General features: G+C 41.8%; 1 protein-coding gene across 2 annotated transcripts; it reads left to right on the forward strand.

The window, feature by feature from the left end:
- The first annotated feature begins 1,034 nt into the window (after positions 1–1,034).
- Positions 1,035–7,442, forward strand: LOC100280359 (uncharacterized). Of its 2 annotated transcripts, none has more exons than XM_008663628.4 (5): positions 1,035–1,542; positions 3,579–3,722; positions 5,187–5,288; positions 6,341–7,051; positions 7,156–7,442. In XM_008663628.4, exons 1-4 carry the CDS (start codon positions 1,288–1,290, stop codon positions 6,872–6,874), a joined length of 1,035 nt encoding a protein of 344 aa, XP_008661850.1. In that variant the 5' UTR covers positions 1,035–1,287; the 3' UTR covers positions 6,875–7,051; positions 7,156–7,442. The 2 variants fall into 2 exon arrangements, with proteins under 2 accessions (XP_008661850.1, NP_001146757.1); NM_001153285.1 differs by having other exon boundaries at positions 1,224–1,542; positions 5,175–5,288; positions 7,156–7,336.
- The last annotated feature ends 4,283 nt before the right edge of the window (positions 7,443–11,725 follow it).

Here is an 11,725-nt window from a genome sequence, read left to right on the forward strand (position 1 = left end):
GGGAAGGCACTCGCATTCGCTCGCTTTTCTCGGACTGACGGCTGGTGTGGGTGCCTCTCGGTTTGGAGCTATTCTGGCTGGGCTTCTTTCTTCGCTTGCATGCTCTCTCGCTATATCTAGCGGTATACTACCTATGTTGCCTCTAGATGCCCAAGTCTTCGTCGTGTCTTTCTCCGGCAACAAACAAGTATGCCCGCTTCTTTCCTTCCCTTCCTGCTCTACGAAATCTTGGAAGTGGAGAGGCGAGGGATGGGTCCCTGGTTTACTACCTATGGTACCCGTTTGATGGCTCGTATCGCATGTCTACATGGTCTTTTCCTTACCATGGTGTCGACTCGGTATGCTTCTACCACTTCTATGTACATGTCACCCATCCTTCTATCATTGCAAAAATTATTGTGTTATTCCTCTATTGTTTTGGGTGTTAGTTTTTTATTGTGCTAAGGACTGAACATAATTTAGGTATGTTAATACTTTATTTATTGTATGCAGATGGTTTGCGTTCTTCTGATGATGGCTCATGGATCCTGCAAAATATTGTTAGGATTTGGAGATCCATGCTGGCACTAACACAGGGTGCTCGTCCCTTGTGTTCTTGGCTCTTGTATCATTAGGTTGTTTCTGAGACTACATTGGCGTAATGGACTCCATGGTGATTGAGGTTGCTGAATTGGATGAAGCAATAATGATTTGTCATGCTAATAATAGTAAAAGTAAAGATTATTTGTTGGTTTTAATCGTGAGTAATGGTTACAAAGTACCATAATGTGTATGGAGCTTAGCAACCACTCTATATTTTGATCTATCTTTTTCATAAGTTTGAATTGATGTGACTTATTTTAGAAACGTTAGCTGACAAACTTCCTCTTAAGGGTTAGGGCCGGCGGGGTCGATCATCACCAAACGGTATAATTGGTCCACCCAGGACCTCGCTTGTTAAAACATACATCGATGCTTACGTCAGTAAGTACCCATTAGCAAGCGGTGTACGAATTTAAAAGCAAGCACGAGGCAGCCATTTCCAACTTTGCCGCAAAAAGCTAGCGAGAGTTGTTAGAAATTGCTAACGACGGTGCTCCCCATTGGCTATAATAAGAGAGGAAGAAATTTTCAGATTAGGCCGGTGTGTGTGGCTGCTATTCATATACAAGTGAAAGCGATATATATTTATATAGTTGGTGCTACTAGCTCCGCACCTCAAAATCAAAACCGAGGTTGCCTGCCTAGCTCCGACTACTGGAACTGATCATCTTCTTCGTCGGGTCGGCGCCGCGCGCGTGGATAACAATGATGGAGACGGAGGAGGAGCAGCAGCAGCGCTCTACGCGGCGTTGGCAACGGCTCCAGCGAGCGGCCTCCGTGGAGGAGCTGGTGGTGCCTGCGGGTGCAGACGCAGCAGCAGGCGGCGGTGACGACGACGACCTTGAGGTGACAAGGGATCCTACGGTGGTCAGGGGCTGGCGACGGTTGAAGGCCGTGTCCATGGTGGTCTTCAGCGGCGGCGCCCGACCCAACACCACCACCACCACCACCACGACGACGGTGAACTTTCCCTTCCCTTCCCTTCCTCCTTTGCACATGTCATAGTTTTTCTTCTTCATGCTCTCGGGATCGTTCTATTCTATAACAACGATTCTAAATCTATTTATATTTGTGTTTTTCATTACCATAATTAAGCTCTATAACAACGCTATTTGTATTGACGTTTTTTATTACCATCCGTATTAGAGGCCAGTGCGAATCGATATTTCTATTAGCGGCTATTTTAGAACCGCCGGTGAAGTGAAAATGCTTTCCACCTGTGATTTTCTCATCTATCCATCCTTTTCCATTTCGTGGGCTAGCTTCCGTCACAAATCATATACTAGTATTTTTTTTTTACGTTTGTTATGATGCTAACTTTTACCTCAAGCCAATACACAACTTGTCCACGCATGAGATGAGAGGGGTACATATGGAGACTTTGAAAAGGGCTGCCTGCTCTGCTGCAGCAATAGTACGTTTTTGTCAAAATGTAATGTAAAATTCATTTTTTTATCAAATTTGATGTTTGAATAAAATGTTGATTTTGAACATTTATTGTTAGGTTATGTTATCAAGCTTTTCATATTGAAGTGGAGGGAAAATCACAAACTGTTAGTAAAAAGAAAAGGTGGGACAATGGTGTACAAATGTAAGAACATATTTTTTTTGCGCGGGCCGGTTGAGCTGTTAGGTGGTGCATGACGATGGAATATGGACAATCTGAGTGTTCGTTTCAGAGAAGGAAGAGCATACGTCCATGTAATTAATTGCTCCCAATTTATATAGGTCTTGTTCGGTTAATCCCGTTACATATGAATTGGATGGGATTGAAAAAAATTAAGAAGAAATTTTACTTACTTAGGATTTAAACTCATCTAATTCCACTCAATTCACATGAATTGAGAGCTCACCAAACCCTTATGTGGACCATTTAGAAACTCCTTACTGACGAGTGGATCACGGATCGCAGCATCGCTGGCCACACCGTGCTTCCAAATTTGCCTCCCAAGCATAGCATCCTCGCATGTGTAGGCACCATGTATGGCTGCCTCCAATGCGTCAGGACAGAGGTAGGTGAAGATCGGGTATGACCGGGGGAGAGGAGAGAGAAACGAGTAGACAGAGGCGACTGGTGGGAGAGGACGTGCGTACGGAGAGGAGGGAGATAGGTAGGATATGACAGGTGGGTACGGGCTTTATGAAAGCTACTCCAAATTTTTTCGGAGTCAAAGCAGCCAAACTGGTTATGATCCGTTTGGAAACTCCGTTTCTGCATACCACAGTTTATAATACCAAAACATGGTATGTTTTACATCCGGTCAATCTAACAATTGTTTGAAGTCACAGTATTTCAATTGTTATGTAGGTGAAAAGGAGACTGTAGCCGCGTGCAAGAAAAAAAAAACTTTGGTACAAATCAAAGTTTTTTGATGACCCATAAATATCGTGGTATTGACAAAAGCCATGGTTTAAAATATATATAGTTCATATATGCATGGGTTTCTAAACACCATTTGGTGTAAAATACTATGGTATGCTAATACCCCGGTATCGTTTTGAGACTAAGAAAATTATGTGTCCCTAAATAGGCCTTAGTTGTCAAATAGTTATCTGATTTTGAGGTTGAGGTGTCAAAATCATTGAGATGCAAGAGTTTAATTAGAGGGGGGGCCTTCTTTAGTTGTGTATGATGATTTTTTTTCACTTGCGGGTGCATTTACTTTCATGTTCGAATAATGCATGCCACTTGAGCAGCTAGCTACATCTAGAGATTTTTTTTCCATGTACGGTAATAATCACAAATAAATAATAAAAAAGTTTATCAGAAATTAGCTAACCTTTTTTTCTATACTCGGAATTCAGACGCGCGCACAGCAGAGCTGTAGTGAACAGTTGTACTTTAAAAACCACTATTGCAACGAACTCAAAACAAGTGCATGGGGTTTCAACTTTCGAAGTGTTTCACCGCGCGAGAAACATTTATAACGAATTGAGCTACATTCGTTCGCTACTTACTATACGTGACTAATAAGACCCTTCAACTTTGATGTCAGGAAATGGAGCCGCTGTATCCAGCCCATGAGCCTCGAAGTGACACAGATATCAGGTTGAGAAGCCCCCAGCGGAAGGCACGTGAGGTAGAAGAAGCCAGCGTGGTACTCAAGAGTCCACACCGAAAGACCGCTGTTGCAGCTCAGGTTAGCTATTAGTCTCATACGTGGGCCGTTCTTAACTATTTATCACCCGTTAGTTTATTTTTAAACTAAACCACGATAAATAAAAAAGAATGGAGCGAGTACTACATTTCTTCGACATTGAGAAGTTATTTCGCTAAGCTAATGAAAACATGTTTTATTCGGTCTCTACATTTTACAAATGTATGATCAACCAAACAAAAAGACATGCAGCCGCAAAACCTTCCTAGTTTCTCGTTATTCCTCCTCCTTCTAAAAGATGCTCCAGGATCGAATTCAAAAAGTGGCCCTGCATAAAACCTGCATATAGCCGTACGAATGGCGGCATTGTCCAAAACTACGTCATTCTGACTAAGCCAGATCATCCACAAACCTTACAGCTCCACCCACCCCAACCACATCATTACTCTCAACCCCTTTTTAATTCCCTGTTAGCAGCCCCCACCCCACCACACACACACCAAGAAACAAAAACTATGGTCAGCACTTTTGAGGACTTGTTTGGGAGCATAATTACCATAGAGGATTAGAGGAGTTAAAAGAAGATTTTAGCCCCCTGCAATCTCCTCCAGTACCTTTGTTGCTAAACAAGCCAACCCGTTTAATTTGATTATGATCTCTGTTGCTGTCCCTTTCTCCGAACTCTATTTCCTTACTGTTCAGTATTCAAGGAGATTGCGATCCCTTATTTTTCAACACAATCATGACGTGGCGACCAAACTCATACACGCACAGCGCACCCCCAACTGCCGCAAGCTAGTGCGTGGTTCCTATTACAAAACCTATAAATAAAAATCGTTGATAGTTCTCTTGTGTGTTGAAACCAATGCTGATGGTCGTCGTACCTTTACGCGTAATGGTTAAATTTGTTTATTTAAAGTACTTTTCGCGTATTATTTTGCTTACCATTTTTGCGATATGCTATTGTACAGTTAGCCCGTAAAAAAAATCGCATCCAAAAGTTTTAGGGAGTATTTGAATGTACTAGAGCTAATAGTTAATGGCTAAAATTAGTTGAGACATCCAAACACTCTAGCTAATAGTTTAGCTATTAACTATTTTTGTAAATTAGTTAATAGTTAGGTAGTTATTTGTTAGCTAGCTAATTCCACTAACAATTTTTAGTCAACTAATTATTAGTTTTAGTGCATTCAAACACCATCTTAGTTGAAATTAAACAAAAGGACTTAACACTCTTTATTTCCCTTGTACTCTTGATGACACAATCACTAGGGACTATATATATATATATATATATATATATATATATATATATATATATATATATATATATATATATATATATATATATATATATATATATATATATATATATATATATGCAAAAGTCATACTACTATCGATTTCCCTTCCAAAGTTGGCAAAAGAAATTTATGCCCGTGAACCTTCGGTGAATTGATTCATTGATTGATTGATAATATAATAATAATGCAGGTATCAACGCAGGTACAACAGCCCTCGCTACCTCCGCAACAGCCTGACGAGGTCGGAACCAAAAATTCAGCAGCGGAGGTTGTAATGGACGTCATATCACCGAAAACCACTCAGGTTTGTTTTTGTTCCCTGGCCTGCTGCTGTACGTGGCCCGCTGCGGTTTACAAGTTTTATTTCTTGAATATTCGCATCCAATCGTGTTCCTACTTTTTTTACTACCTCCAGTTTCCCCTATCTCACCTTCACTTCCACCATTTCTCTCTATTCAGCTCCCTCTTTATATTTTAATCGAGCTACTTGACTTTCGTACATCAGTTTTTAGACTTTTAAAAAAAATTATACAATATCTATAGCACCGTAATACACATTGCTATCAGTTAATTAAATTTGAAAAAGATTAATTTCGCAGTTAAAAGTACTTATTAGCGACGGGGAGATTCGAGCTCCCTCACTCGATAAAGGGGAGCCTCAACCCTATAATTATGAGCGATACATGAAAAATCATACTTCCAGCAGCTCCTCAAGATATTTTAAAAAAAGTAGCACACCTCCAAAAAAATATTTGGGCTACTCATATTTAACGGAGCTGCTGTGGGCGATGGTGTAAAACGGGCTTTTAAAAATTTACTAGTCGGAGATGATTTTTGCGGCTGATTTTTTTTTTCACACAATATTCTACATAAGTTTTTGTATAAGATTTGAGAAAATTTAACAAAGTTGTATGGAGATAAAAGTAAACATAAAAAGTTGTAGTACTTAACAAGATCTATAACTTTATTGTTAACAACCTTTTCATTTAAGATTTCGGACTATCAAATATATAATATAAGATTTAAATTTGTGTAGTAAAAAATAGTACTGTCAGTCGTATAGTATCACGTACGTGTCTTATTCTCCAATTGGTATTCAAAAGACATTAACTTTGAGGTCTTCAATCCAGAAGTGATGGGAGTTATATATGAGGTGACAGTGATTGCTTGTTCTAGCTAGCACATAATGCTTAAAATCATAATGTTGCCTTTTATTATGTTCTTTTGATGTTTGTGCTTGTGATACGATGCAGTCTTCTTGTGTTGTGGGTTTCTGTTCTTAATTACATGTGATCAATACCACATCACACGGCTACTGATCATTAATAATGTTGTTTGGATCGGAATAATGAACAGGTGGGCGTTGTCCATGGCAACCCAGTCGACGATGACAAGGAACAGCGGGCGCGGTACCTCAAATACTCGCAGAAGGCGCTCGGCTTCGCCGTCTGCACGTTTGTCGGGTACGCAAGCAACGCATCGTCCACCGGAAGCGCGGCCTTCAAGATGGCCGCCGCGCCCTTCTTCGTGGCCATCATCGCCGACCTCCTGACGCTGAAGACGAAGGCGAAGCACGGCTGCGCCCTGATCTACCTGTCGTCGTTCCACCTGATCCTCATGACGTACCTCATCTTCATCGCGTTCGACATGGCCCACGCCTACGCCGTCCTCTTCCTGCCGCTGGTCGCCTCCGCCTCCCACCTCCAGCAGAAGCTGTGGCCGCCGCCGCCGCGTGACGACGGGAGCGCCGACGACAGGAGCAAGGCCGTTAGCAAGGACCTGGACAGCATCCTAGAGCTGTCCTCTCTGATCCTCAACTGGAGCAGCTTCGTCAGCGCGATCATGACCGTGGTCAGGCACTTTCATCACTGCTGCTGGCAAGGACAATGACGAGATCGCGCCCGAGGCTGTAGGGCTCCTGTTCTTCCTCACCATCGTTCTCGGGATCTATCTCATGCTGGCCACCACTGTGAGAGCTCCGGCGCTCAATCTCCCTACCAAGTACCTCGACGTCCTGCTCATCTGCCTTCTCCTCAGCACTCTTATCGCCACCGTCATGACGTTTAGGTAAATACGCAACATATATATTCCTCACTATATATTATTAATTGTTCGATCTGAACTATATATTGACGTGATTATATATATACTTTGTGTTGTTTGATTTACAGTGGTGCAAATTGGACGGGAAAGCAGTCCTCTACCGGCGGGTCAACCTAGGTGTCTTGCTGTTTCAGCGTGTTCATATATGTTTCATTCAATATTTACGCCTCTTATTACTCACCTGCGATGCAAAGAAATGCTGTCTCGATCCGTCTCCAGTCCAAATAATCGAACTTCCAGAGTCGTCTCGAGTCAAAGGCTTTTTAAGTTTAACTGAGTGGATTTATATATACAAAAAAAGAACCGAATATTTATTACACACCAAATAAATATAGACTACAGAACATATTTTTTATATACTATATCTAATTATGTTAATTTAGTTCTATAAATAAATAGTGTTACACGTACAATGATTCATATGGTGCGATCATCGCTATGAATTTTTCACAAGAAACCTTGGTGTATATATAGTGGTTAAGTGGAAAATGCTAGGTCGTCTATGGTTTCCCACTATAATAAATACTAATGTTCTAGGCTTGTCATCACAGTCGAAATTAAATCTAAGTATCTAACAGAAGACAATTGACAGTGCTGAACTAGGGCACAGATCTCAAAATGTTTTTATACCCGACGGTCTAGCCCCTTAATCGGGTGATAGAATGAACGTCCCATGAATTAACCAGACAATCACTACAGGAAAACGCCCAGTTTCCGACGGCCTAAACCGTCGGAAATAAGTCCTGAACCGTCGGAAGTAGTTACTTCCGACGGCTTAAGGCGGGTCCCGTCGGAAGTAACGCCGTAGGGGATACCCAGTCGAAAGTATCCGCGTTTCCGACGGGGCCGTCGGAAGTAAGTTTATTTCCGACGGCCAGGGAGGGACCGTCGGAAATAAAGTGAGGTGGGCCCCGCAGACGGCCGGCCGCCGGCGCCTGACGCCGTCACAGCTTATTTCCGACGGCCCCGTCGGAAATAAGAGGCCGTCGGAAGTAATTAAAAAACAGAGAATCAGAATTTTCCTGCTTTTTGTTTTACAAACAATCACACAAATTCAATGTGCACACAATATCCAGTTTTCAATAATTCATCCAGAATCACATACAATACCACAAATATCCATAATTCATCGTTTCACATGAAACACACAATTAAATTCACAAAATGTTCACCCGTCCACAAATTAAAGCACAAGTTCACAAGTTCACATGTTCACAAGTTCACAATAACACAAGTTCCCAATACCACAAGTTCACAAGTCCATAGTACGAGAAAAACACAAGCAGACAGACTACTCAAATGGAGGAGGTTGATCAAATGGATGTGGTTGATTTGATCCGCTAGCTCCTCCACTGTTTAGAAGACCGTCCACAAAAGAAGCGACCGCATCTTCAGAGTCCTCATTTCCCGGAGTTAGCAAGTTTCCTGGAGGGACCTACAACATTCAAAAAAATGTGTTAGTAGTTAAATTCTTGTTATGCAACGTCAAAAGAAAAAGTCAAGTAATATAACCTGAGGTGCAGGTGTGGGCCAACTAAATTGTGGAGTCGGTACAAACTGCGGGATAGGTGGAGGAGGTGGCATAGTCATCGCTGAAAAATCTGGACGTTGCCCTAGTGCTATTTGCTGAAAGAAATTGAAAGTTATGTTACGAGGATATATTAGAAAATATGTGTTCCAATTATAGTAGAGGCTCACGAGGATCTAATTACCTGCATCATCTCCTGCTGTCGTGCAAATTGAGCAGCCCAGTACTCTTGTTGTTGCTTGTTATACTCCTCCTGCCGCCTCAAAGCTTCCTGCACCCGGATCAGCTCGGCGTTTCCTTGGGTACTAGAGCGAGGACCATGGCTAGACGACCTCGATGGACGAGACCTTTCAGGCCTCACCTGAGTCGAGTCGATAACACTACCAAACATGGGGTAACTAGAAAAAATAGAAAGAAGTTAAACACGCAACACATCATGTTAGAAAAGATCAAATCGACGAATTAATAATAGCAAACTCACCGTCCATGAGGTTTTCCGCCTCCACTAGCATACACAACCTGAGGATCGATAGGCTGATTCATCCAATCATAGTCTTGCCCATGCTCCGACATCATGGAAGCACCATATGAGGCCTGACAAATAATAAACAATGCAGTTATATTTTTCTCGACTCTTAGAATAGAAGTGCATTGTAACTAGTTGCGAAAGTCTCACCACACGCTCAGCAGCTGACTGAGAACACAACTGTTCTGGATTTGTAGGATCCGACCCCCTGTGACCTCTAAGGTAAACCTGAACATCACTCGGCGTAACACCAGAACTAGCTTCCTACAGGCAAAAGAAAATAACATAAAACACATAGAAGATTCATGATATGCACGACCATAAATTACACTTACCATGCGCTTTGCCAAACGAACGTGGCCATCACCACCATATCTGTGGTGAACATCATGCCCACGATTTGAGCTATTTCTCAATGAAACACCTTTAAATCCATCTGTTGCCCAATATTTGCATATAGCCCGCCAACCAGCCTCATTTGATGCCATCCATGGCACCGAGTCTGAAAACTTTATTTCGATCCAATGTATTGTTAGTACTAACACTTGGACATGAATTAGGATAAAAACAATTTACCTCAAGATATTCTTCTTCGGTTAAGTATTTGTTTGATGCCTCACTTTTGGAACGTGGCCGACGTCCTTCCTGCCTTAATATGTAATCAGAAGTGACCTGGATCCGAGCATAATACATCTGATCCCTAACCAAGGTAGTCGCGCTCTTGTTAAAAACGATACGTGCACGATCGTTCATACTTCCATCTTCAGGCAACTTGTAACGTTTCTGAAAAAAACAAGAAACAAGATTTTTAGCACATTGTATAGTTGAATCAATTCAAGTTGGGCTAGAGAACATACCTAGAACTCATGCCACACATCACCTTGGGCATTCCTATGTTCCGCATTGAACGCGAGCCCGTACTGATCCCAAGACATACAAGGCACCTCAATGCCTTTCTCCATCACTACACCAGGCCAGAGATATTTGCATATACTTCCCAAAACTTTATTCACCTGTGTGCGACGTCCTTGACCTTGAAAAGATGCATCAATCCAAGACCTGCAACCACATTGTACAAAAGAAGCATTAACAAATTTCATATAATGTATGAACAAATATTTAAGATTAGAATCAACTCACTCGTCGCCACACGGTACGATCAGAATCTTATCCTCCTCACGAGCAGGAACTTTAGGAGGAGGCACCCAATGTGTTTTCCTCGACTTCCGTGCCCGAGAAGACCCTCCACCACTAGAAGCTCCAGCATCACTGCTAGGCCATGAGTCCCATCCGCCTGCTGACCCTCCACCCTCAAACTGACCACCACCGGAAGACCACCCATCTCCAGCTCCACCTCCAGCATCATCTTCTTGCTCATAGTCTGCATCAGCCGCATCATAATCGGTCGCATCCTCACCCCTCGCCTCCTTCTCTCGAGTCTCGTTAACATCCTGCACATGAAACACTTTAATCATTAGATTCATATAAACATTACTATATTGAAATAAAATAATAATTTAGAGTAATCACACCTGTCCCTGCATATCAGGTGGAAGATGTTCCATCAAAGCATGTCGTCTGTTGCTCGAGAGCGACTCGGTACCCTGGAACAGACACTCCTGTGCTTTGCTTCTTCCTGAAGAAGAAGAAGAGCCCTTCGTCATGCCCTTCACAAAATTCTTCAACTTTCGAGCCGCCATCCTGCATATTGAAAATCATATTAATATAACAATAAAGAGATAACAACATAGTATAACAATAAATTAAATTTTAATTCATCAAAATAAATATTTACTTCTTAATCATATTCGAAATCAGGATTAATTTGTTGTCTTCTCAAGCGCGTCGACTTTCTCTCGGGCGTCTTTTTCTTCTTCGACTTTCGTTTCCTTTTTGGAGGAACTATTACATCATTAAGATCGCCCGCTACTGAATCTGGCTCCATTGTTGTTTCTATATTAAAAACGGGTGGAACTTCAATTTCTTGATAAATTTCTTCAACATCAGCTTCCACCTCATTTTGTCGATAACTTGTATCACCCTTTAAATATAATCTTTCACGGGGATTTACGTTGTACACTACCCACCAGTCTTTAAGATCGATACAAGGATATGACATATAATACACTTGGTCCACTTGAAAACCAAGAACAAATTTACTACAACCACGAGTCATTATACGCTCGTGTTTGACTTCTACCATACCAAATTGGTTTTGTCGTATCCCATGTTTAGGATCGATCCAATCACATTTGAAGCACCACTCTGAAGCAAGACTAGGCTTGGTCGGTTACAAATTTTCTGTAAATCTTTTCTGGCCTTTATATTATCTTTGGTTTTATCGGGAAAATCCATACATGTACTAATAATGCTTTCAGCAACATTCCGCTCTTGGTGCATGACATCAATGTTGTGCATCAAAATCAAGGCCTCCGTATAAGGGAGTTCCCACAAAGAACATTTATGTGTCCAATTATGTTCTATTCCAAATCCCAGGTAACCAGTACCGTCTGGTTTCAAATTATTGAGCGCAACATGAATCTCTGCGCCACTCAAACGCTTCGGTGGGCCTTTGGTAACAATG

Source organism: Zea mays, chromosome 10 (assembly GCF_902167145.1).
Source record: "Zea mays cultivar B73 chromosome 10, Zm-B73-REFERENCE-NAM-5.0, whole genome shotgun sequence".
Lineage (NCBI taxonomy): Eukaryota > Viridiplantae > Streptophyta > Magnoliopsida > Poales > Poaceae > Zea > Zea mays.